This window comes from Helianthus annuus, chromosome 5, assembly GCF_002127325.2.
Source record: "Helianthus annuus cultivar XRQ/B chromosome 5, HanXRQr2.0-SUNRISE, whole genome shotgun sequence".
NCBI lineage: Eukaryota > Viridiplantae > Streptophyta > Magnoliopsida > Asterales > Asteraceae > Helianthus > Helianthus annuus.
The window spans coordinates 24,652,139-24,675,290 of NC_035437.2; the positions used below are offsets into that span (position 1 = coordinate 24,652,139).

The window sequence follows — 23,152 nt, forward strand, 5'->3', positions numbered from 1 at the left end:
GGTACAAAAAATGTAACCGGCTTGATAAATTTGGTACCGATACTGGTACTATTTGTTTATCCCTATGTGGTGTTACTATTCATTAGATACTGTTTTTTAATATATAGGTAATTTCTGTATAATATAGTGTGTATCTAATTAAAAATATATAAAAAGAAGTTTCATATATATCTATTACTATATATAATGTATATAAGAGAGAGAATTTGAGATGTTGAAAATTTAGAGTTTTTTAACTTTTAGTGTATATATTATAATATAAGTGCAATACGATCGTTTTATAAAAAAAAAAAGAGTAAACTACCATTTTGGTCCCTGTGGTTTGGCCATTTTTGCCATTTTAGTCCAAATCTCAAACTTTTTACATCTGGGTCCCTGTGGTTTCACTTTTATTGCCATTTTAGTCCAAAATCCAAAAAACCCATATTTTGACTGTTGAATGCTGATTATTTTGTCCTTTTGTGCAGGGGTATAATCGTCCATGTTAATTTATTATAACATTTCAATAATTAATAAACTAAATTAATTATATATAATTCATCTTTCTCTCTCAGAATATTTGGGTGCTCTTCAATTTTAGATCTGAACATCATCTTTCACATTTAATAACTCTCTCTCACAATCAAGGATCACCTCCTACCATTTGCACCTAACAACCACCACCTCCCACCATCTCCACCTTACAACCATCACTTTGCACCACCCAACCTGAGCACCACCACATAATCCGAGTGTGTAAATTCGTAGGAGCTAGAGCTCTTGGCTCGAAACCCTAGGATGTTGTCACCTACCGAAACTCAGATCCACCATCGTCATCGTCATCTCTATGTTCCTCTCTCTCTCTCTCATGTTTCTCTCTCGTTCAGCTCTCTCTCTCTCTCCTGTTTCTCTCTCTCTCTTTCTAGTGCAGAATGGTGGTAGGGGGATGGTGCTTGTTTCAGATATGTTGGCGTGGTGGTGCGCCGTGAGAGATGGTGGTTCAGATCTGCCGGTGTGGTGGTGGTGCGGGGTTGTTGGTGCGGGATGGTGGTTGGGGGTGATGGTAATGTCTGGTGGTTGCAGTGGAAGCGTGTGGTGGTTGCGGTGGATGGTGAGTGAGGATGGTGATTTTCTGGGTTTTGATGATGTTCTTGATTTTGTGGGTTTTGATGATGATGTTTGAAGATGAACGATGTCTGGGTTTTGATGATGTTCTTGATTTTCGGGGTTTTGATGATGATGTTTGAAGATGAACGATGTCTGGGTTTTGATGATGATGTTCTTGAAGATGATGTTCTTGATTTTCTGGGTTTTGATGATTAATGTTATATCTTTAATACATAGTTACAAGTTACCCCCTTACCATTAATTATTGAAATGTTATAATAAATTGACATGGACGATTATACCCCTGCACAAAAGGACAAAATAATCAGCATTCAACAGTCAAAATATGGGTTTTTTGGATTTTGGACTAAAATGGCAATAAAAGTGAAACCACAGGGACCCAGATGTAAAAAGTTTGAGATTTGGGCTAAAATGGCAAAAATGGCCAAACCACAGGGACCAAAATGGCAGTTTACTCTAAAAAAAAAATAAACCCCAGAATCCAGAAATCCATCCTAACATCGCGCCTCTTTCATCCTCAATTCTCCATGTTCAATTTTAAAATTCAAACCTATTCTCCCAGTTCTCTCTCCTTGAATTTCCCTCCATCAAATCTCCTTGTTTCTTCATCTTCACACATCGGAGTTTTTTCTCAAAAGAGTATTGGTGGAAAAATTATTTACCAAAATAGATGATTTGAAAAATAATTACCAAAATAGATGTTTTGCAATGACTTTTTTCCCCAAATTGGTGAGGGTTGGAAAATTTTTTACCAAAATGGGTGATTTTTAAAAAAAAAATTATTAAAATGAATGTTATTTCTTATTTCTTTATTATTAACTAATCTATTATATTTTTTCCTTTTTTTCAATTAACCTAATATGTTTTTAATATATTTTATCCAAACAATTACTCTTTATATTGTATTTACTTTTTAACCAACCAAAATATAATTTTTTTTTTTCTTAACACCCTTTCTTTTATTTCCTTTTATATTTATGTAAGCTAAATCATTCTAATCTATATATATAATAAATAAATTAGATGTGGGACACGTGTCAAGTGGTGGTGCAACCACAATGGATTTTTGGCGGGAAAAATGTGAGAATCCTTAAGTTTTCACACGGGATCCGAATTGGGTTAGCCATACCCGGTTTTTTGACCCGGGTATATAAGGTACCTAATAACCTAAATCACTCATTCGCCACATTTCACACTTACAGAACCCTAAATCCCTCACTCTTTTCCTTCACGCTTCCTGATTTCCCTTTCTTCTTCACCTTCAAGGCTATGAAGTTCAATCAATTCAATGTGTTTTATCAACCCATTTTGTTATATTTGATTGTTGGTGGAAGACGGTAGAGGTTCTCCGAAGTCACAGCTGCCCATCCGGTGGTGGTGCTTCGATAGAGGAAGTTGGTGGCGGTGGTGGTGGCCTGAAGAGGAACTATGACGGCAACATGGGTTCATTTAGGGTTTTGTCCAACGGTGGTCTTGTGATGGTTGTGGTTCAAGGCACAAGGAGGCGGCTAGGGTTCCACCACCACAAAACCCTAGGAAAGTCTTCAGATCTTTAATCCCAAAAATCATCTCATCCAGGTTAATTTTGAGATTGTTTGATTGTTACGATATTGGTTTTCTTGATTCAAAGTCATATGATGTTTGATTTCTGTATATATGTGTATGTAAGCTATCTCTTTCTCTCTCACACACACGCATGCACGCAGTTTGATTTTGTTAATGGTTTTTGTTATGAATTTTTGTGAATTGATGTTTTTGGTTGATGAATTGAAGGTGTCCAGTTGAATTGACAGCCACCACTCGCCATGACAACCACCTGGAACTGTCGCCGTTTGTTCGAATCGCCTTCTTTCACTGTTCGACACAACCGCCGGCAACTATCCATTATTTGAGGTATTAATTATGATCTGGTTCATGACATATGTTTCTATAGGCCTAAATTTGTTTCCTGCGATTAAAGGATTACTCAATCTAATATTGGTTTACACAAGATGAACATATTATATGTTTCAATGAGAAAAATAGAGTTTTGTTTGTTCGTTTTTCCGCTATTGCGTATGTATCGAGATATGATTTGTGTGTGTTGATGATTAGTATCCATTGTGGTCGTTGCTGTTGCGAAGTCGCTCAAAGCCGCGAACTAGAAAGCGGCGGTTGGTTTCAGCAGCGTAGAGTCCAGCAATCGACATGTTCTAAATCATTTGTTTTGGATTCGTCTCGCTCAACAATTAAGGTAACCAATAGGACCACCATTGGTTGATTTATTATGAAAAATGAACACCGCATATATGTAAATTAAACTGGAACTTTAAGTTTTGAAACTGTTAAGTCCAAACGGCTAAACATAGGTTGGACATAAGAGTTCGAGATCCAGCCCATGCGTTTGTCTTATATACCTCCATTCATAGCTTCTTTTATGCGTGAAATGATGTAATGAAATATAGGTTTAATTCATCCTTTAGTTTAACAAAAATCTTGATTTTATGTTTTAGTTCAGTAGTTGTTTTTAATCAATTTATGCTTCAGTTGTAATAATAGCTTTAAATTTATGCCTCACTGTGTGAATAGATTATTCAAAACAAAAATGGTTGGAATACATAGTACTAACCGGAGTACATCAATTCTGAATACTACTTCATGTACTCTCCTGCAATGGCTAATTTTGTCACCGAATCACCACTTTTGACAAGCTGCCATTTTTCTTTTCAGAAAGTGGATCCCCAAACGGCTGAGGCAATAGACCAGTTTATAGTAAAATTAAAAGCGTGTGCAACAGGAAGTTCGTCTTTTACTTTCATTCTTGATGATCCTGCTGGCAACAGTTTTGTAGAGAACCCGTAAGTTACTCTTTTAATGTAACCAAATATACTGCTAATAATGTACTTCAATTTATTAATTATTGATTTTTTTTTGCAACAGGTTTGCTCCATCCCCAGATCCATCATTAAGTATAGAGTTTTATGAGCGAACTCGTGAGCAAGATGCATCATTGGGCTATGTCTTTGAATCATCAGAATCAAGTGTTGAACCATATGGATCAGTGGGAGCAGTGGCAGGCCGTCTAGCAATAGCCCAAGGCAGTAGCCCGGAATTTGCTGAAGCTTTGTTTCGCTATATATATGTATGTATAGCCATCTCTTTCTCACACTCACACGCACGCACGCAGTTTGATTTTGTTAACGGTTTTTGTTATGAATTTATGTGAATTGATGTTTTTGGTTGATGAATTGAAGGTGTCCAGTTGAATTGACAGCCACCACTCGCCATAACAACCACCTGGAACTGTCGCCGTTTGTTCGAATCGCCTTCTTTCACTGTTCGACACAACCGCCGGCAACTATCCATTATTTTAGGTATTAATTATGATCTGGTTCATGACATATGTTTCTGTAGGCCTAAATTTGTTTCCTGCGACTAAAGGATTACTCAATCTAATATTGGTTTACACAAGATGAGCATACTATATGTTTCAATGAGAAAAATAGAGTTTTGTTTGTTCGTTTTTCCGCTACTGTGTATGTATCGAGATATGATTTGTGCGTGTTGATGATTAGTATCCATTGTGATCGTTGTTGTTGCGAAGTCGCTCAAAGCCGTGAACTACAAAGCGGCGGTTGGTTTCAGCAGCATAGAGTCCAGCAATCGACACGTTCTAAATCATTTGTTTTGGATTCGTCTCGCCCAACAATTAAGTTAACCAATAGGACCACCATTGGTTGATTTTGTCACCGAATCACCACTTTTGACAAGCTGCCATTTTTCTTTTCAGAAAGTGGATCCCAAGCGGCTTAGGCAATAGACCAGTTTATAGTAAAATTAAAAGTGCGTGCAACAGGAAGTTCGTCTTTTACTTTCATTCTTGATGATCCTGCTGGCAACAGTTTTGTAGAGAACCCGTAAGTTACTCTTTTAATGTAACCAAATATATTGCTAATAATGTACTTCCATTTATTAATTATTGATTTTTTTTTTTGCAACAGGTTTGCTCCATCCCCAGACCCATCATTAAGTATAGAGTTTTATGAGTGAACTCGTGAGCAAGATGCATCATTGGGCTATGTCTTTGAATCATCAGAATCAAGTGTTGAATCATATGGATCAGTGGGAGATTTTGTCTTGATCTTTTTTGTAAATAAAATCAAGGGTGTTATTGTAAATTTAGAGTTGGGCCTCTCATCGTAACCTTTAAAGGAAAGGTAATGCGCCGAACTGGTTTGCAGGATCAAGAAACGGTAGAAGCTTTGTCGTTTTTATGCTCATCGGTAGTAGACATGTGTTATGTGGCTTCATATTATTATTATTTTACGACATTCTTTGTCTTTCTTGTCCCGGCAGTATTGGTTTTGTGCTTATCGGAGCTGTGCGAGTCTCCTTCCGTGTTTCACATCGTCTTATGCTGGTATGTATTTTAGGTTATACGTCGACGACGCTGGTCTTTAAATTGATATAAATGAGTATTAAATCTTCACTTTCGTATTAAATCTTATAAGTATGTCTTTTTTATTTCATCAGCAATCTGATTTTGCTTCAAGTTTGACTGAGTTCTTGCACTGATGTAAATTGATATAAATAAGCTTATGTGGATTGTGATATTGCTTTTTCGGAGGTGCATTTTCATTTATGTGTTGCGCTCCACACATCCCCAAATAGTCTAATTTTTCTTTTGTGTTTACTCAAAATTGAGGTCCAAACTTTCATTTTTCTTTATTTATTTTTAATACATATTTCTGGTTAGTCCTATCTAGCAATTTTTTCTGCCCTACTGCCTTAATAATGCTATAAGTTAAAAAGATCAAAAACCATGTTAATTTAAGTAAGGTTGCCTTTGGATAGTTGTACCTAGGAACATGGCGATTCGGGCTAAGTTTACCTTTTGACCAATCACATGGGTCTTCTAAAACACATAACAAAAAAAATAATGTGTAAAATGGGTCAAAAGTCATAACCAACTAACTTACTTGGTTCAAAAAATCATGTTATCGTAATAATATATTTTTTGTTATAATTTTTAACAAAAAAATATTGATTGAAGAACGTTCGGAAAAAATAGTGTTTTAAGGTTATGAAGTGCACATTAAAGTGGGTGATTTATGGATGGTAATAAGCTGGTTGGTTTTTTCTATTGATGTGATTTCAGATTTCTTGCTAACGGGCTTCTTTGGACCAGGATTTATGTCTTCGATCTTCGTGTTAGTCAAGTTAGGATAAAGGACGGTTTATAGCATTGACGTTTGGAAAAGGTCCCTCGCATTTTTTTCCGCTCAGGGCCTCCAAAATGGTCAGGCTGGTGATGATGAGAACAATTCGTTTCATTCATGGATGATAAATTGATATTGTATCATGCTGCTGTGATCAGGCGTAAGCCGGACTTTCATCTCCTCATGGGAGTTATTGAAGGTATTGTTCTTACTTCTTCGGTGTGAGTATAAATAAATATAAAGTTAGTTTCCTCATATTAACATTAACAAAGGTCAAGAAAAGAGAACACCTTTAATCATATTTATAAAAATTATCAGTTTTGTCAAATTAATGAATTATGAAGCTGTACTTATTGCAATGTTTTCTTGAATTTAATCAACATATTAGAGCTTTAGATGTAACTACAATAGAGATGCAAGTAAGCAACATTAATCATATTCTTAGAAACTTTTGACATGTTGGTCCTCATCGTTTTGGCTTATGCAATTTGTCCGCTTTTCTAAATGCAATTTTGTTTTTTATGGAAGCAAATGTATTGCCTGTTGACGAAAAAGTTAATTTACAACCAAAGACAAGATTGAGAGATCTTCTAAGGCTTCACCTCTGTAACCTAGGGCAAAAGATTCTCTAAAAAAGTTAACTTACAAGCACTTCAACTTGTAAGGAGTTTTTAAAGAAGAAAACTGAAAAATAGGCTTTGGGAGAAAAGATTCCCTCAAATACAAAGGTGATGCCTTACAAGTTATATATTTGATTTATTAGGCGATGGGGTGTAGGGGGCGTGGGTTGGGATATTATTTGCCACATAGGACCATTGATCAAATAGTACACCACCCCGTCCTTAATTGATGGTGGTTCGCGTGGATTGAACCATGTTTACCACGACCCTCTAATTTGTTGATTTTGAGACAATAATATATTATAAAAAAATAAAAAGCATTGTGGTTTGGGTCATGACCACAACCTTAGGGTAGTGGTTTTGGATGGTGAATTAGAGGTAGATGACATGGCGCCTATGTGGAGGGTCATGACCACACCCTATAGCCTTATGTATTTGATGAAAATGTGTAACTTTTAAATGAAGACGAGTTGCAAGAATGTGTTGATCAATTTCATATTTAAATTGCATGATTAATATCGTCATACGTGCTATTAGCCTTCCATAATTTCAACTTTTAATAGTGATTTTTGTTGTTATCATGTAATCTTAGGTTGTTGGCACTTGGCTGGAGCTTTGATCGTCAAGGCATTTGTTGTTGAAATTGTATTTTGAAAGACAATAATGCAAGTTCAAAACAGGAGCTGTAGAATAATTTGAGGACTTTGGGTTGTTTGTTCCATTATAGGTTTTCATTAGTCAGTAATTACCTTATTAGCTTTTTTTTTTTTTTTTACAAATTGAATCTTTTTTCTGTTTTTTTTTTTTTTTTTGCTTACGTAGGTTATTTATATTATATGCTATAAACAATATTATATGCTCTTAACGTAGCTTTTGGTTTCTTGAGACACAAAAGGTCTACAAAGAAATAGTGTAGCAGATTTAAATATGAGGTTAATAAAAGAAAAAAAAGATGATGTTAGAAATAGCATAGCAGATTAACCGTTAACACATCTTTTGGTTTCTTGACACTCCCTTATTTTGGAACACAAAACTATCATTTAAAAAAAAGGTTTCAAGTTTTTTTTAAGTAAGTGGTGACAACATGTGAGTCTAACAACTTGTTTTATATTGTGGCTATTTGGATACAAAGCGGTTTAGGCGAATTAATTCTTTTTGGAATATGAATGTTCAATTTGTAGTGGGTTAATCATAAATAATATTTAATATAAATAACTTTCTTGAGTTATTTGTTATTTTTGGAATCCACTAACAATTATTTCCGTTTTTTTAGCATAGTTCTACCAAATTGCGTGTGGTTACTACAATAACCACATATTGTACTTTTGAAGTTATAAAAAAGGCATCTGAGCTTGAGCTGTAAGTTGATCGGACATCTAAGCTAGAAGGAAGCTTTCTACAACAGGTTGGCATTTTTAGATTTTAGACCAATCTACCTATAAATATGTCGAGATCTGTGTTATGCTTTATGTTTTACGAATGGGCTCAATAGGTCAAATGGATTAAAGTCATTCAAACCATATTCAAATGTATAGAACCCGTATAGTTGCAATGCGTTTAATATAATTTGATTATTTTTGTTATATTTACTTTTTATTATATTTGATTTTTATTTTCTATTGAATTTAGAGTATTAATTTGATGATCGGTCTTTGTTCAAGCTTTAAGATAGTCATTTTCCTTTTCATTTGATTTTAAGGGGTACCAGGTAGTAAAACGCGAATGCAACCTAAAATGGTAACTTTAGTTGGTTCTCATGTTGAATGACCCGTATTAAATAATTCTATGGTCTTTTCCGTTAGGAGGTGATTATTTTTGTGTTCATCTTCTATTTGCACCTGCTACTTTGTCATCAAAAGGATTCCAGGTCTTAGTCCAACTTTTTTGTTTTAGATATTCTTTTGTAAAAGGCATTCGGAAAACACCTAAAAGAATGGTTACATGAACTGTACCTTTTGTAAAACCACTTTTATTATTAAAAACTAAATTTTCCTAACCCGGGATGTTCCCGGGTGATAGCCTAGTTTTAGAGATATAAACGATCACTAAAGTAGCACGTTCATGTTCATTTATTTAACTTTAATCGAATAAACAATCAAACACAAACATGGTTTCCTTTTTTGTAAAGGAGACATGTTTTTTTTTTTTGAAAAGTGAACTTCATAAAAAACCCCGCTAACGGTCCTCAAAACAAGGACCGAAGCAAACGATTACACCATATACAAAGGGAACAACTTCCAATCTTTCCAAGCCAAACTATTAAACTTGGACCTAGACCGAAGCCAAAGAAAAGATAAGGACTTAACTTTAGCGACTAATTCTACCACTTGAGCCTCTTTGCCTTGGAAAATCTTTTCGTTGCGGGCGTTCCACAAAACCCACATCGTGACCATAACTATACCTTGAATAATCTTCGAAGCCTTTTTATTCCGACTACCCGAACCCAACTGAAGCAGATCCGAAACATCAAAAGCATATATCGGATCCAACTTACACCACGTACCGATCGCTATCCAAACTCCAAACGAGCATCCACATCCTGTGAACAGATGAAGGGTGGATTCTGCTGAAACATCGCAGAGCACGCAAAGATTATTAGGCAGCTGCACCTGTCTCTTTTGTAACTCATCTTTAGTAGGGAGCCGGTTCAACTCAAGACGCCAAACGAAAATCCTGACCTTCAATGGCACCCACGAAATTTTTCTAAAGACATGATGTTGAGTCTGATTGTGATCACTCAAAAGGGACTGTTTAAAATCTGCCACTTTGAAAGTACCATCGCTATTACCGTTCCAAGTCCAACGATCTGGGGCTTCAAAAAACTGAGTACCAACAAGCCGAGCCTTCAGCAACTCCAGCTCATGACGTACAGAATCTGAAAACAGATTACTTTTCCATCTGCAGGTCAAAACGGAGGAAGCAGCATCCCACGAATCCTTAACAGTAGCTTGTTTATCCACGGCCAATCTAAAAAGATTAGGATAATCTTCTTTAAAGGGTTTAGAACCTCTCCACTTATCGATCCAAAAACGAACGTCCATACCATTACCTATAACAGCGCTAAGCTGGAAACCACTTTGTTAGTCTTCACTTCCAGTTTAATAAGATGAGAGACCAGGGCTTTCCATCCACCAGACATGTGTTCATGCTTACATTAACTAAATGAAATAAATGTTGTTCCTGACTATTAAAAATAAGTTGATAATAAAAAGTAATAATAAGTATCGAGTTGGCCAATAAAATTACGAACCAATCAATCTACGTAAATATTTTGCCCACTGGTTGTTAATAAAATTTATGTAACTTTAGGAAACACTATTGTCACCGCCCCCGACCCCACGCTGGGAGCGGGAGCCGCGAGCCAGTCAGATGGTATCGATGTTTATTAAATATGCAGTTGAAAATTTTCATCAGGACCGTATTTAGGAAATATTTATCAGAGTTTCAAAAGACCAAATTTTTATAATAAATAAATGGGATAAAATCCAGGTTTTATTCACAATACAATTTATAGGGATAAACCCTAATTATTTTAAAACATAATCTTCATTTTATTTAGGTAACTTTTATAGCCACTTCTTTAAGCTTTCGGTGCTCCATAGCTGACTTATAATAGCTTTCACATTAAGTTACCTGAAACGCGTTTTAAAAAGGTTTTATCAGCAAAAAATACTGGCGAGTGCATCCCAGTTTAATCAAAACAAGTTTTATAGTTTTACAACATTGAGAGTAATTACAATGTTTATATCTACCCAATTACTCGGTCAGTACTTGTCACTCGACGGATCTGTGACTATGGTCATATCACACATTGGATACCCATGCCCAAGTGTGAAGGTTATCAAGTACTATATACAAACCCCATAATACTGGCAGCAATTGTAGAATACAAAAACTCAATCACTGTAATTATAACTGATAAACATTTTGGGTTTTGTAAAACTTTTGAAATACTGACTCACAAAAAGATTTACAAAAAGAGAATGTACTCACATTGTAGACTTAGGTATTTCTACGGCTTCTTGGCACAATTTCTTGACTATTTTCTATGAAAACATACAATGCACACGTGTTAGTAAGATAACCAAAATTACATTAGCCATACAACACGAGACAGAACTCCAACGAACTGAGTCAGGCAGAGCATTGACATGCATTACGGAGTCCTAGATCAATCCGGCAGAGTATCGACTTAGTAACCGGGGGTTAAAATACTTACAACGGGGCAGAGCTTCGGGTTTTAAGGGGGTATTTGGCTATTAATTTCGCTTACAAGAGTTTGAGAGAAAAGAAGTTGAATGAACGATTTGGAAATGCAGCTGAACGTCCAATTTATAGCCTTTTCTGGAGTTTCTCGCGCCTCGCGACTGGTCTGGCTTCCTCTCTCGCGGCCTGCGACTCACCCTAGCTAGGGCCTAGGGTTGGTGAGTCATGAGTGTAGGCTTGACGTGTGTCCGACACGTGGCATCATAGGTGATCAGCAAGTAAAGGGGCTTCGTGCCCCGCGAGACCTTCGGCCAAATGGGCCGCGGACCGCAAACGGCCCATTTTCTTTGGTTTATTTGTTTTTTTTTACTAAAATTAATGTTATTCGGGTCCTTTTATCGTATACGGGGTGTATTTAGGAGTGTTTAGGGGTGATTTTCGAGGGTTGTCATAACTATACTATGGGTTTTCATTTGGCTTTTTTATTGAACACGATTTAGATCAGCATGTCATGAAAGGACCCAAAGGATTGTATAAGCTTCCTCTTATATTATTATATTGAAACCCGTAACACATTATTGTCATAGCCTATTCCGACCTGAACCCATTATTGTCATAGTTCATTTTAACCCGAAGCTAAATAACACCTTTTAGAAGACCTGTCATGAACCGAATCCATTGTGTTTTATTAACAACATTTTTACACCCAAAAAACACTTAGGGGGTGTTTGGCCTAGCTTTTATTTTTTGGCTTAGGATTATATTTTTAAGTAGCTTATAGCTTATTTTCTATCATTTGATAAGCCTTGTTTAAGTGTTTGGATTAGCTTATAGCTTTTTTTATATCATTTACCCTTACACAAAGAAGCTTTTTCAAAATAAGCTAAAAAACCATCTTCAAGTAAGCTTCTTAAAATTAGCTTATATAAGCTAATAAGCATAAGCTTAAAAAGCTAAACCAAACACCAAATTAAGCTTATTTTGTAAAAAAAGCTAAAAAAGCTATAAGCTTTATTAAAAAAAGCTAGGCCAAACACCCCCTTAACCTTGCACTTGCAAAAATTTGAACCCACACTGCTTAAATGGCCAACAAACACCATACAACTAGACCACTAGATTAAGGGTCGAAAATGTCAGTTAGTCCCAATATTCGCCCGACAATCTTTTTATGTAAGAAAGAAAACTGGGTTTATCTTCTCTTCTCTTGATGGAATTTTAATCATACTGCTACAGAATGTCTTCCACACATATATAAATTAAAAGTGAGAACCCTTTTCTAAGACAACTATTTATAATCAAGTAAGAGTTAATAAACACATAACTTTAAGAGCAGAACAAGTATCCAAATTATGAACAAAATGAATTTAGTTTGCAAATGTGCAAGATACGTTAATTCATAACCATCCCCGACTTCAAGGATTATATCATATATGATATATACAACCCGATAAACGTACAGGGTGTGCAAAAACAAATAACTTAAGCATCCCGAATCGTTTGCAGGATGCTAAAGACAGAAATTGTCTATCATATGGGAAACCACATCTGCACCATCAGAATTTAGCCAATATATCTTCACCTGAGTTTTAAAATATAAAACATAATCAGTAACCATTTTATAAATTTACGCCCCGCTTGCGGTATGCGCATATCAATGTGTATATGTGTGGGCCATTGGGGGGCAAAAGTGAAAGTGCACTAATTTTAATGTTATTTTACTAATTTCATGAAAATAACGTTAAAAGCCGAGGACGGTTAATCATGCATCATGTGGTGGCGTTTATAGCCTTATGTCCCGATTGTTGAGTGTTATGTGCCGATTGCTGAGTGTTATGTGCCTTATGTCCAAGGCTTGATGCAAAACTACTATCGAGCTGGGGGTTTCACTGGAAGCAGCCTCTCTATTCCTACGGGGTAGAGGTAAGGCTGTCTACATATTACCCTCCTCAGACCCTACCTTTGCTTTGCTATTGGTGGGATTTACCGAGTATGACGATAATGATGATGATGACAAAGATTCTAAACATTTTTATATGTATTTAACAACTTGCCTGAATAGTACTATGTGCAATATATCGTTGTGTACTATTATGGAAACTAACGTCAACACGCTCCCAAGGTTTTTGCGTAAGACCTCTGATCATTGTCTCTGAGTATACAACACAATAGTATCAATTATAGTTTTCATTTGAAATTGATAAAATATATTGTTAAATCTTTGATAATATTACCTTCGAAGTCATCGGGTGAAATTGAAGCAGGAGATCCGTTTTGAAGTTGAACGGTTTTACTAGCTTCTTGTTGATCTTGCTCTATATAAACGATGTGTGGGTACTTTTCATTCTCTGAAAGAAGATTCGACTAGAAGACGAGACAAAAAAAGGAAATTATAATAGATATATCAAATTAAGTGATGACATTAAGGGGCAAAGAAAAGTAGCAAACCGACCTTTGGAAGTTCATGTTGACGGCGTATAGAAGATGTTTCCCATCCAACCATATCTTAACAGTCAATGAAGGTCAACATGGATATGAAAATCAAAAACAATGACAAAAATGTAACAAAAAAAGGAAAAAAATATGTGAAAAAGATACGGTCATAGTTTGCATTAGCATATGCCACACGACGCTTGAATGACCCTAAAGCGGAGCTGCCAATATGCAAATAATAAAAATCATTAGAAAAATAAAAGAGTAAAGTATATGGATGGTCCCTATGGTTTACCAAAATTTTGGATTTGGTCCCTAGCTTGCCAACAAATCTAAAGGTTTCAGCATGTCCAAGTTAGGAGCTAAACGTGTACAAAGTGCAAACCATATGGACTATCCATGTACTTTTGGAAAAAAGTTAGGGACTAAATGCGTTAAAAAGTGCAAACCACAGGGACCATCCATGTACTTTTGAAAAGCAAGGGACCAAATCCAATTTTTTTGTAAACCACAGGGACCATCCGTGTACTTTACTCGAAATAAAAATTTGGAAAAAAGGTAGGGAAAAAATAAGAAAAACTAACATGAACTTAATGTCCTTTGAGTCGTTAACCATCCGAATTAAAAGCGGAAGTTCCCCGTCATCATTATCGGTGAGAAACAGATGCTTCCCGGATCGCCCGGCTATCCAATGTGCAGTTTGTGACGCACTTTTTTCGAGAAAAGGAACACCGCATAGTAACGGAAGCTGTGTGCAGTTCATAGAACATTTCAACAAATATGCATCGATTAAATAAAAAAAAAAAAAAAAAAAAAAAACTTATAACGGAGTTGGTTAAGCGGTTAAGCCTACCTGCCTATGTCCTCTAGAACCAAGGTGCGGAGTTGCAAACGTTATGAAATTAACTGGTTTTAGACCCGCAATTCTAGCTTCATAACAATTGCTTTCATTCTTCTCATCGGAATCTGATAATCCACTTACGGGGCGGTCTTCGTACAGTTTTCCAATAGCGTATCGCGCCACTAGGCCACCCAATGAATGTGCTACAAACGAGATTTTCGACACGTGAGGCCACAGTTTAGCAACTTCCAGAACCTGCAACGTAGACAAGAACATGTGATATCAAACTATTTTTTAATAAAAATACTATAAAAGAAAAAAATAAAGAAAGAAAGAAACAAGAATACCTCTTCTGCCAGCCTTTCACCCATGCGGTCAACCCCGTCAAAAGTCAAAGTAGATGAATTGCACTCACTGCCTGCTCAACACATATCCGCAAATAAAGAGCTAGATTAACGTACATTGTGATTAATTAGTGCGATATAGAATTTACTAAACAAGAAATGTGACATACAAAGACTCGTGAGTTAGATTAACTTACAGTGAACAATAACTTTATCGGGAAGCATCTTGACAAATTGCTTAGCAGCATATCCCCAATCTGAAGCACTGGACGCGAAACAGAACGATATAAAGATCTTACAGAAGCACACAATATGAACATCTCATACAAATTCAGGCTAATCACATAATTCACACAAACTTTCAAGTTAATCCCACAAATTCGAGTTAATCACAATTCAAATTAAGTCACAATTCAAAAGGTAATTTTAATATCATGCTAAATTTATATATATAGCAATTTAACACTAACAATTGTAACAAGTAAGAACTCACTAAGACTTAAAACACTAACATTTAACAGTAATAACTAACAATTAAGACTTAAAACACTAATAGCAGCAATAAGAAGAAAAATGAACGGTAGAAATAAGAAGAATGGTACTGATGTCGGGAAAATCGGTGATTTATCGATCAAATATCGGTCAAATATTGGACAATATCGCTGATATTATCGGTACCGATATTCTGACCAATATTTTGTACCGCTATCTTGGCAGGGGACCGATAACCGATATATCACTGATATATCGGGATATTAACTACATAGATTACCCGTCCTCTTTTCTAGAGCATCTCTTTATATAAACCATTAAAACCGAAACCACTTGGCAATTAGGTAGTGTTGGCAACCATCTCTAATTAGTTGCGTTTTAGGTCGATTCGGTCTAGTTAGGCATTAATTGTCTGACATCTTATCATTATGAAATTCACGGGCAAAACATCGGATTTTCTAGCCGCGTGTTAAATTTGGTCATGGGATAAATTGATTGAGAGTAAAGTACTAATAATTCAGAACCACAATGCCCGGTTTGTTGCAGATGAGAATTCAAATCACACAAATTCAAGCTAATCATACAAATTCAAATTAATCACACAATTTCAAGTTAATCACACATATTCAAGCGGATCACACGAACGCAACCGAATCAAACATATTCATCTTAATCACACACAAATTCAACTTAGTCACAATTCAAAATAAGTCACTAGACATTTCTTGATTAAAATCAAACGGGCGAATCGGGTAAAATATAGAGCAAAAATATCAATTGTAATTAGATTTTATGTGAATGCATCTCATAGTCTCTTGAATCAATACTACTATTAATTAACCTAATTAAAATTATGAACTTACTGACCTGCCAATGATGCCATTAACCATAATTACAAGATGATCCGGCTGAAGTCTCTTATCCTCGGACACAACATCAAACCCATCTTTACAATTAACACTATTATTATTATTATTATCATCGGAATCAACGACTTCAAGCGGCTGATTGGTCTTGTTCTGGTGGCTAACGAAGAACAACTTGCCCAATTTCGGAATCAAGTCCATTTCAGAAAGGGAAATCCTGGGGTGGGCTGGTTGAAACCCTAGATTGAAGCAGGTGAAATTGAGGGGGGACACATGGGGGTTTCTAGCGACAGCGAACATGCGTGTGGGATCAGATCATGGGGCAGTTGATTGATAGGTTGTTCGGAGGTGCAATGGTGGTGGTTGCAGGGGTGATTTTAACAGTGGTGTTTGGACGGTGTGTGGTGGAGGTTGCTTTGCTGCAGGGAAGAAGCTATTATTAGAGTTTTTTTGTTAATTGAGTTGTATGTAATTTGATTCTTTTCTTTAGGACGTTACATAGAATCAAGTTGATTTTCAACGGAAATGGAATACATAGAAAGTTGATTTTCAATAGAATTGGACTAAATTGAAGAGATTCTTTGTCTTACTCACAGACTATGTTGTCTTGACTGTGTCTTCGCTTTAAAGTTTGATTTAGACGTTTCCCCGAGAAATCATATTCACAATCGTTGTGCCATCAAAAGAGCAGTACTCTTTGATATAACACATGATGGGACGAAAACCTGGGTGAGCTTGGGATTCAAACTGACAACCTCGTACGATGCCTAGCTCAAATCCTTTATTGCTTTAATCCAACAAAAATGACACAAGTGAAACATTGGAAAAACCAAACATCCTACCACTAGGGCACAAGTGGTGTATATATGGAATTGAATCTAGATGTAAAGTTCACCTCATTCTTTTTGGATACAAAGTAGTTGTATCATTTTATGTCGAGTAAATTGCCAAAATCGTCCTTGAGGTTTGGACACGTTTGTTAGTTTCATCCAAAACAATTTTTTGTATCATATTCCCCTTCACTTTTGGGATTTGTTTTCCATTTTCATCCAAATGTCTAATTGTGGTTTTGGATGAAACTGACAAACATGCCCAAACTTCAGGGACGATTTTGGCAATTTACTATTTTATGTATTTTACATTTCAGTTCAGTTAATTATATCATTCAAATACATTATGGGATTTCAAAAAAATCATTTAAAATCTAATTTCAATTCAATAATTGTCCACGAATCGAACACTACCTAAGAAAAATAATAGGTAAAATAGAAATTTATATGTGTGTGTATATATAAGAGGACAATTATAGGAAGAAATCTGATATTAGTTAAGAAAACTATAAAACCCAAATGAATAGACCTTCTTTTACCTTGTGTTACACTTTTTGCAGCCTGTTACGTGTAACATCCAGAGACTGCCACGTGTTACGTGTAACAACTTTTGCAGACTTTCAGTTTTTTCTGAAAAAAACAAAAAGTGTAACAGTACCAATCACAACCCTTATTTTCTTTAAATGGATGGTGGAGATGAGGTTTATATAGTTTTTTTAACTCGCATGGGTTTTCTTTCTATCGCCGCTATGTATATAGGGGATGGTTTAAATGAGAACGCTAAATATCGCGAGAACCGTGAGAACGAATGAAAAAACCATGAGAACTTGGTAAAAACAATTCAAATTCAAAATTTCTTTTTACACTTATCATTGTTGTTCGAATACAATGTTAGAAATTAAATTTACACGTTTAAATTTACGTGAATTCGTAAATAAAGAAAATTTACACATGTGTAAGTTTGTCATTTACACATGTGTAAATTTGTTATATTTACACATACATAAAAAATCTAGTAAGAGTGATTTTGAGAGAAGAAATGAATTATTTGATGTTGTAAATTCCTTTTTGATGTTGTATTTTAATTACAATGATGTTTGTATTAAAAAAATTCGGTTTTGATTGGTTTTTTCATTCGTTCTCACGGTTCTCGCAATATTTAGTGTTCTCAAGATAACCCTCCCATATATAGGGTAGGGATAGTGTACAAAGTGTCTAAAGTGTGAGAAGTGTAAGAAGTGTTTTAAACCATTAGATCTTTGATCTAATGGTTGAGATCAATATGGACCAAATTATAAATTGTGTTTTAATTATTTTGTCTGATTTGAAAATTGTAGGCGTAATAGTGTCTTTGTATATGTTTCAAATTAGGTAACCTCTCCTAAATTCTAGCGATTCGATTTTAAACTTATTCTAAAATCCGGAAATTCTAAAAATCCAGAAATATGCAACTGCTAAAAGAAATATATAACACTATACATCCATCATATAATACTATATAGCACCATATAACAACATATAACACTATGTAACACTGTATAACAACAAATAACACCATGTAACACTATGTACCACTATATAACACTATATAACAATATATAACATTATACATCTATCATAGACATGCTACCAGAAAAATATAACACTATATAACTCTAAATAACACTATATAACACCATATAACATTATACATTCATCATATAACACTATATAACACCAAAAACACTATATAACACCATATAACGCCATATAACACTATGTCACACTATATAACACTATACAGTTCTAAATGGTGGTTTCAGTGTTATATATAATGTTGTAGTGTTATATATGATGTTGTAGTGTTATACAGAGTTATAAAAGGGTTATATGGTGTTATATGCTTTTCGTAGTGTTTTATAGAGATTTGTAGTGTTATATAAAACCTTCATTCTAAATCCATCACTATATAACACTCTATAAATTTTCATTCTGCGATCTTCAGAATTAATAATTGATGAACGAGATGCCACAAATTCATAAATTAATTCTTAATTCGTATATTCTATACTAAAGGGTGGCGGTCATGGAAGGTTATCAATTAATTGAATCAATAAGAAAATTACTTGTTTATCATTTTGAATTAATTTAGATTGAGGACACATGTCATTTTCACAATATTTCTCACACTTTTGAATTAATGTACATGATCTTCAATCCCTATATATATATATATATATATATATATATATATATACACACATATATAGGGTAAGGTTCATGCGAGAACATCCTTTATTGCGAGAACCGCGAGAACTAATGTGAACACAACCTAAAATAGCTAAAAAAACCTAAAAACAACCTAAAAAAACCTAACCCCCACCCCCAAAAAAAACCTAAACCCCGCCCCTCCCCTCAAAAAAAAACCTAACCTCCCCCCCCCCCCCAAAAGCTAAATGCTAAAAACTAAAACCCCCAAAAAACCTAACCCCCCCACCCCACCCCCCATCCCAAAAAAAAAAAAAAAAAAAAACCTAAACCCCCCTCCCTTACCCCCTAAAAACCTAAACCCCCCCTCAAAGCTAAAATGCTAAAAACTAAACTCCCAAAAAACCTTAAAAAATCTAAAAAAATAAAAAAAATCTAAATTTTTTTTAAATATTTTTTATGTTAAAATCGCTACTTTTAGTAGCAAAATTTTTTTTTTTAAAATTAATTTTTTTGCTACTAAAAGTAGCAATTTTTTATAAAAATATTAAATTTTTTTTGTGTGTTTTTAGCTATTTTTAGGCAATTTTGGTTGTGTTCACATTGGTTCTCGCAGTTCTCGCAATAAAGGGTGGTTCCCAACGGATCTTTGTCCTATGTATATATATATATGTATATATATATAGGGAGAAGATCATGCGAGAACCACCTCTTATTGCGAGAACCGCGAGAACCAATGTGAACACAATAAAAAATGCCTAAAAATAGCTAAAAATCACACATTTTTTTTAAATATTTTTTATATAAAAATCGCTACTTTTCAAAGCCAATTTTTTTTTAAAAAGAAAAATTTTTTTTTGCCACTAAAAGTAGCGATTTGAGCATAAAAAATATTAAAAAAAATTTTTAGATTTTTTTAGTTTTTTTTAGGTTTTTGGGGGTTTAGTTTTTAGCATTTTAGCTTGGGGGGGTTAGGTTTTTGGGGGGTGGGGGAGGGGGTTTAGGTTTTTTTTTTTTTTTTTTTTTTTGGGGGGGGGGGGTTAAGGGTTTTTTAAGTTTTTTGGGGGTTTTAGTTTTTAGCATTTAGCTTTGGGGGGGGGGTTCGGTTTTTTTAGGTTTTTTTAGCTATTGTAGGTTGTGTTCACATTGGTTCTCAAGGTTCTCACAATAAGGGTAGTTTTCGCATGAGCCCCTCCCTATATATATATATATGGGGAGGGTTCAAGTGAAAACTCCTTTTATCGCGAGAACTAATAAAAAAGCTTAAAAACATACCAAAGTTTTTTTTTTTACAATTTTTTTATTAAAAATCGCTATTTTTAATATATAATTTTTTTTTCACAAAAAAAAATTGTAATGCACATGTGTATTATTACACATGTGCACTAATTTTTTTTTAAAATTTTTTTTATACCCAAAAACTAGCGAAAATTGGTAAAAAAAACCTGGTATGTTTTTTAGACTTTTTTTAATTAGTTCTCGAGTTCTCGCGTTAACTAATGGTTTTCATTTGAACCTTCCCCTATATATATAGGGAAAGGTTTAAATGAAAACCAATAGTTAACGCGAAAACTCGAAAACTAACTAAAAAAGCCAAAAAAAATACCAATTTTTTTTTTTTTTTACCAATTTTCACTATTTTATGTATATAAAAAAACCTTTAAAATTTTTTTTTTTGTAGTGCACATGTATAATAGTACACATGTGTATGTGTACTATACATGTGTATTATTACACATGTGCACTATAAATTTTTTTTTTTTGAAATTTTTTATATACAAAACTAGCGATTTTTAATAAAAAATTGTAAAAAAAAAATAAAATTTGGTGTGTTTTTTAGGTTTTTTTTTGTTAGTTTTCGAGTTTTCGCGTTAAAAATGGTTTTCATTTAAACCATCCCCTATATATATATATATATATATATATATATATATATATATATATATATATATATATATATATATATATAATGTAAGTATCTATAGAAAACCCACTTTAATTTAGAAAACCCGGGAAACCCAAAGCTCCCGATGTTTTTTTCTTTTGAAAAAATTTACACATGTTATATACATGTTTTTAAGGGTTTTGAGAAAAAAAAATCAAAAAAGCGCCGAGTAGATATTTTTTAAAAAAATAAACAAGTTTTGGTGTAACACATGTTACAAATATGTCAGATGAATGTAACATGTGTTACACCAAAACTTGTTTATTTTTTAAAAAAATATCTACTCGGCGCTTTTTTGATTTTTTTTTTGCCCAAAACCCTTAAAAACATGCATATAACATGTGTAAATTTTTTCAAAACAAAAAAACATCTAGAGCTTTGAGTTTCCCGGGTTTTCTAAATTAAAGTGGGTTTTCTATACATCCTTCCCCTATATATATATATATATATATAGTGGGGATCCTACGGAACGTGTGCTTTTCCTAGAAAGTCTAGGAAGCGATCAGGGCCATCCAATGGGTGTGTTAAATGGTTAAGATCATCTTGGTGGCATTTTGGTAATATGTGTTTCTTAAAAATAGGATTATTTAATTAATCAGGGGTAGATATGTCATTTAGCTTGTTTTAAATATGGAAATAATTGTCATTCCATAGCCACCCCACATTTCTTGCGATTTTTTTTTTCTCTCTCTCTCTCCATTTCTCTCTCTCTCTCTCTCTCTCTCTCACTCTCTCTCTCTCGTCCTTCTATCCTTCATGAAAAAACACATCAAGAAAACACATCGTATTAATCTGCTTGCTGTTAGAACACAGCGTCAAGAAATCCTCCAGCATTGCCAGCATGGATGGTAAAACACAGCGTATGAATCTGCTTGCTGTTAAAACACAACTATATGAATCTGAATGCTAAAACACAACTGTATGAATCTGCTTGCTGTTAAAATACAACTGTATGAATCTGAATGCAAAAACACAACTGTGTGAATCTGCTTGCTGTTAAAACACAACGTCAAGAACATTCTGGTGGTTTCCAGTCATAATTAAAAATCGATACAGACCAGATAATAGTAAACAGAAAAAGAAGTGTATTTGCCATATCCACAATCAAGAATTGTGTTTGAAGCCATAACTATCTCTCACGTAAAAAATGATTTACGAATAAAGTTGATCAAGATTGTGAAAGGAACGAATGATAATTTGATTGATATTTACATCTGGTAGTAATTCGCAAATCATGGAGAATCAGTTACCATAAAATAGTGCATAGTTAGTTAATGAGATATAAATTCCTAAATTAAAATAAAATGTCAAATTACACAATTGCCCTTTTAGTTAAAATCCTTCAATGCCACATGTCACGTTCTGATTGCTTCCTAGACTTTCTAGGAAAATAAGGCTTTCTATCCAACTCCTACTCTATATATATATATATATATATATATATATATATATATATAGAGAGAGAGAGAGAGAGAGAGAGAGAGTAGGGATACTGCGGAAAGTTTGTTTTTCCTAGAAAGTCTAGGAAGCGATCTGGGCTATCCAATGGGTGTGTTTAATGATTAAGATGAAGTCAATGGCAATCTTGTAATTTTTTAGTTTATTTAATTCATTGTTTTAAAAGACTAGGGGTAATTTTGTCAATATATCGTGTTTTAAATCAATTAGATAACCGTCAGTCAAACCCAGTCCCTAATTTCACGCGATTTTCCCTCTCTCCCTCCAAACCCATCTTCGAAACCCCAATACCTACCAAAAATAACTATAATCATGGAAGAAAATAACTTTAGAAAGGATAGAGAGCACCAGATCAAATTAAAACACTTCTCCATCTCCACCATCTCCGAGTTCATCATCACCATTCAAATACTGTTCTTATCATCTCCGTTTTCTTGACGATGTATTTTAACAGCAAGCAAATTAATACAGTTGTGTTTTAGCAGCAAGCAGATTCATACAGTTGTGTTTTAGCATTCAGATTCATACAGTTGTGTTTTAACAACAAGCAGATTCATACAGTTGTGTTTTAGCATTCAGATTCATACAGTTGTGTTTTAACAGCAAGCAGATTCATAACCTATGTTTT

At 34.4% G+C, this 23,152-nt stretch overlaps 2 protein-coding genes across 2 annotated transcripts; one reads left to right on the plus strand and one right to left on the minus strand.

The window, feature by feature from the left end:
* The first annotated feature begins 925 nt into the window (after positions 1-925).
* Positions 926-7,687, plus strand: LOC110940184. Its single transcript, XM_035989855.1, has 11 exons — positions 926-1,090; positions 2,561-2,685; positions 2,881-3,000; positions 3,202-3,340; positions 3,817-3,944; positions 4,027-4,228; positions 4,341-4,460; positions 4,877-5,003; positions 5,088-5,506; positions 6,275-6,504; positions 7,518-7,687. Exons 1-7 carry the CDS (start codon positions 926-928, stop codon positions 4,350-4,352), a joined length of 891 nt encoding a protein of 296 aa, XP_035845748.1. The 3' UTR covers positions 4,353-4,460; positions 4,877-5,003; positions 5,088-5,506; positions 6,275-6,504; positions 7,518-7,687.
* Positions 7,688-12,431: 4,744 nt separating this feature from the next.
* Positions 12,432-16,669, minus strand: LOC110940186 (putative lipase ROG1). Its single transcript, XM_022181741.2, has 10 exons — positions 16,106-16,669; positions 14,944-15,011; positions 14,750-14,820; positions 14,415-14,657; positions 14,146-14,309; positions 13,727-13,782; positions 13,581-13,633; positions 13,363-13,492; positions 13,183-13,280; positions 12,432-12,710 (listed from the first exon to the last, which is right to left on the minus strand). Exons 1-10 carry the CDS (start codon positions 16,402-16,404, stop codon positions 12,639-12,641), a joined length of 1,254 nt encoding a protein of 417 aa, XP_022037433.1. The 5' UTR covers positions 16,405-16,669; the 3' UTR covers positions 12,432-12,638.
* Positions 16,670-23,152: the final 6,483 nt, after the last annotated feature.

Bases quoted from the DNA above. Each gene is read 5' to 3' on its own strand.
- LOC110940184 (XM_035989855.1), top strand. From the start codon at position 926: ATGGTGCTTGTTTCAGATATGTTGGCGTGGTGGTGCGCCGTGAGAGAT. The intron at 3,001-3,201 runs GTATTAATTATG...GTTGATGATTAG, and splicing joins GCAACTATCCATTATTTGAG to TATCCATTGTGGTCGTTGCT. The intron at 3,341-3,816 runs GTAACCAATAGG...TTTTCTTTTCAG, and splicing joins CGTCTCGCTCAACAATTAAG to AAAGTGGATCCCCAAACGGC.
- LOC110940186 (XM_022181741.2), bottom strand. From the start codon at position 16,404: ATGTTCGCTGTCGCTAGAAACCCCCATGTGTCCCCCCTCAATTTCACC. The intron at 13,634-13,726 runs GTATCTTTTTCA...TTGACTGTTAAG, and splicing joins TGCTAATGCAAACTATGACC to ATATGGTTGGATGGGAAACA. The intron at 13,493-13,580 runs GTCGGTTTGCTA...CTCGTCTTCTAG, and splicing joins GTCAACATGAACTTCCAAAG to TCGAATCTTCTTTCAGAGAA.